The 4,010-nt window shown below is 41.7% G+C and overlaps 1 protein-coding gene across 1 annotated transcript; it reads right to left on the reverse strand.

The window, feature by feature from the left end:
* Positions 1-2,755: 2,755 nt before the first annotated feature.
* On the reverse strand, positions 2,756-3,395 carry LOC146734568 (uncharacterized). The gene has a single exon (XM_085507685.1). It carries the CDS (start codon positions 3,368-3,370, stop codon positions 2,912-2,914), a length of 459 nt encoding a protein of 152 aa, XP_085363811.1. The 5' UTR covers positions 3,371-3,395; the 3' UTR covers positions 2,756-2,911.
* Between the last annotated feature and the right edge of the window lie 615 nt (positions 3,396-4,010).

Consider the following 4,010-nt stretch of genomic DNA (forward strand, 5'->3'; position numbering starts at 1 on the left):
ATGTTCACACTTTACTATCAAAACCACCATTTCGACCACTCCTGCGCCAGTGATCAGTGTTTGGACGAGCGGTCAGTGTTTTCAATGAGCGAGAGCCCCCCCCCCCCCCCCCAAAAAAAACGCGATTAAAATGCGGTCGGTTTCCGGTCGGACAAGACCGCATGGTCGGAAATTAAGCGTTAAGCGGTCGATGTAAAAGCGGAAGGTAGGGCGAGATGGGTACTGTATGACCATGTTTCTCCGACGAAGTCTCGACTGACAATAATGCTGACAATGAACGTTAGATAAACACACATTGTTTGCGACTGGAAGCTTGTCACCCGTTACATCAGAATCGTCAACAACAGAGTATACAGATAAGATGTTATCATTTAATTCCTTCCGAAGATAAACAATATGCAAATATCCACGAAACGGCAGTTGTAGTCTTTTCTGCTAGCGTTTTAAAACACTGATTTGAGCGACGTTATTTCGCAATTTCGATCTTTTGTAAACCTGGGATGATGTATCAAGGTCTAAAGTGAACGTTTTATCAATTTTTGAAAAATCAAGAAAAAAGTGAAAATTTCCCTTCTCGCTACCTTAAACTCCTTGCTCTCTCTATTCTATATTCATTTTTTTCACCGTCAAATCATTCATTGGGTAATACGAGTTAGTAAACAAAGAGCAACGAGCAGGCAGCAAACACCAAATATAGTAATCAGGATAATTACGCAACCAGTAAAAGTTACTCGAGGATTTGTATTTGATAGGCGTTCAAAATCACCCAAAAAGTAATTAATATATTGTAGTTCTGACTGAAATCCGTACTTGATAGCGATGCGCTTCCCTTTTTCAGCATATTTTTTTCCCATTGCGTATTCTTGTCCCATAGCGGAAATTCGAGTCTTCTGTATTTGCCCAAGGCGGTAATTATAACATGCTTCTGCGAGTAGACTATGATATTCAGCATATTTTGATTGGTACCTATGGTCTCCATGTAACCGGCCTTTAACACCGGGCCCAGGTACGCTATACCCAATGATGGTCACCACACTTATTATCATTCACAACAACTTATTTAATGATTACTAACACGAAATTATAAACTCTAAAGTCAGTCACGCCCATGCCGAGTGTACGTCACCAACTAATTGTAACAAAACGAGGTCCACCTTGTCGGTAACCCGCAGGTTAGATTAGAGTGGCCAAATCCAATCAACCCAATTTTCCACCGAATACTTCAGGTACACTCTCACCTGTGTAACGTGTACACGATAATGGAACAACCAATAATGGCAATAGACTATTATACAACAATATGCAACACAGTGGCACCTGACTTGCGGTAATATGCACACAGGCACACCCCGGTAGGAATAGATTAAGTGCTGATCACACTAGTTACATTTAACAATAATATAAAATTCAATTAACAAATCACTACAGTTCACTATAATCTCTTCATATATCGGCAATAATTGCGACAGCAAGGTACTTATCCAGCACGGCTATTTGTAGCTAACTCCGGGATCCTGGTTATACGTGTTCCGAGTCTATCGATTTCTCCCACGTGGCACGTCCCCTTACGGCGCAAAATAGAGCCCGACAACTCTGCAACTGAATTTAAATTACAGTCTTAGTGCAAGCTTTAAGGACCGACTTTTCCCACGTTTCAAATTTGGAACGACACGTGGTGGAAATAGCGATATAAATATACAGTTCAATAAATATAAATTATATCCATTTCGCTACAAAACCGAGTAACGATATCATTATATGTTGTTAGATAAGACAAAAAAGAACGAGTTTACAAAGTATGGCATAGAAATACGGTACGCATATTTTCAAGCTCCGACGTGCCGGTAGCCAGGTGTTCAAATTGCACACGATAAATACTAAAATAAATGTACGAATTACAAATATATACAACCTTTGGTAAAAGTAATGGTTTACTAAATACCTGAATTTAAATTACAGTCTTAGTGCAAGCTTTAAGGACCGACTGCTGGCAAGACAATTCCGTGGCTCACAAAAAGCGACAGGCAACCACTCCACATGGTGACCGACCGACCAACAAGTCAAAAGGGATTCGGAGAGCGCAATGCATCATGGGGTAAAACAACCCAACATTTGCATATACACATCTGTACTCGATTAGGAATCGGGTTACATCTCCCCCCTCCAACTCACCAGGGCGTCTCGATCTACAGTAACTTCAGATATAGTAACAACCATGCTTCACCATTAAAATAATAAGATTAATAACAATTACATTTCCTCATTGAATGCAACTGCCCAGAACATCCCAAGCTGAAGAAGCAAGTCTGTTGGGATGGAACCATGGAATAAAGTGAAAATTATCATAAACAATCCTGGAACTTGGTGACCCTAGTCTATCATAAGTTAGTCTTTCTGCTGGTATGCCAGCATTCATCCTCTGAGGTCTAACTCTATTAGCTGGAGACATCGTGGGAGATCCTTCAATAGTACTACCATTACTTAGACCATGCTTATCTGGATCGACACTATTAGATACAATATCTGTATCCAATCCTATTTCTGGTTCCGTTAATAGGGCGTTAGCGAAGCCTGGAACAGTTTCCAGTGGAGTAGTCTTTAGTGAGTCATTAGGTGGATAGTCAAATGGTGTGCTTTCCAGATTAGTGTTTGTCTGCGATTTTGGCTGTGATGCATGTTTATCACCATCCAGCTGTGACATTGGATGACTGATAGTACGGGAGTCAAGTTCTTGCACATCCGTAACTATGGTGGAGTCATTTGGTTGATAACAGGGCCTATTCGTGCTCTGTTTTCCCATCTCTGAATGCTTACAGTTCATCTCTGTGGTGATTGGAATATGTTGTTCATAATATTCTTCATCGGATTCACTACTGCAGCTGACAATGTCAATACTTTTCTTCTCTCTAGTTTACTGCCTGGTTATAGGGCGAGATATGGGCGAAGGGTCTGATTTGATTGCTGGTCCAGATAGATAACCCACAGGTAGTAGCATATTTCTGTGAACTGTCCTTTCTGGTCCATCTCCTATTGGTCGGACCACGTATACTGGAGTACGATCACCCACTCTCTTGGTCACAATGTGCAACTCTGGTCTCCATCTATCTGACAATTTGTGTTTACCCTTCAGCCCACAATTACGGACTAAGATCTGATCACCAGCTTGTAGGTCGCATACTCTGACTTTGCCATCGTATCGCCTTTTGTTGTTAGTTGCTAATTTGTCTGCCTCTCGTTTAGCAAGTTTGTAAGCATCTTGTAATCTACTCTTCAGCTCTTCGGTATATTGCAAGTAGTCTGAACTGGAGTTCCAGGTGTCCTCTAAACCAAAACAAAGGTCGAGTGGGAGTCTAGCCTCTCTCCCAAACATTAGGTAGTATGGGGAGAAGTTAGTGGCATCATTTTTGGTGCAATTATAAGCATGCACCAGGAAGCTGATATGCTGGCTCCAATAGGGTTTCTGCTTTTCCTCTAGAGTACCAAGTAAGTTGAGTAATGTACGATTGAACCGTTCAGGTTGTGGGTCCCCTTGAGGGTGATATGGGGTAGTTCTAGATTTACGTATGCCTGCTATCTGTAATACCTCTTTTATCAACCGGCTTTCAAAGTTTCTTCCTTGGTCTGAGTGTATTCTATTTGGCAATCCATAATGCACAAAGTACTTTTCCCACAAAACCTTTGCTACTGTCTTAGCTTCTTGGTCTTTAGTGGGGTAGGCCTGAGCATAGCGTGTGAAGTGGTCAGTTATTACCAGAATACTGTGATGGTTACTACGATCTGGTTCCACCGACAGGAAATCAATGCAAACCAGCTCCATCGGTCTACTGGTTGAGAAGTTGACCAATGGCGCTGCCTTCTGTGGCAGTGTTTTGCGCTTCACACATCGATCACAGCTTCGGATCTTGGCTTCCACCATTTCCTTTAGTTTGGGCCAATAAAATCTTGCCCGTACAAGGTCTAAGGTTCTTTCAATGCCCATGTGCCCCAAATCATCATGCAATGACTTGAGT

The sequence above is a fragment of the Saccoglossus kowalevskii genome, chromosome 14 (genome assembly GCF_978046115.1).
Source record: "Saccoglossus kowalevskii chromosome 14, keSacKowa6.1, whole genome shotgun sequence".
NCBI lineage: Eukaryota > Metazoa > Hemichordata > Enteropneusta > Harrimaniidae > Saccoglossus > Saccoglossus kowalevskii.

What these genes read in the sequence shown, in the direction of transcription:
- LOC146734568 (XM_085507685.1), bottom strand. Translation starts at nt 3,370, where the DNA reads ATGTTTGGGAGAGAGGCTAGACTCCCACTCGACCTTTGTTTTGGTTTA.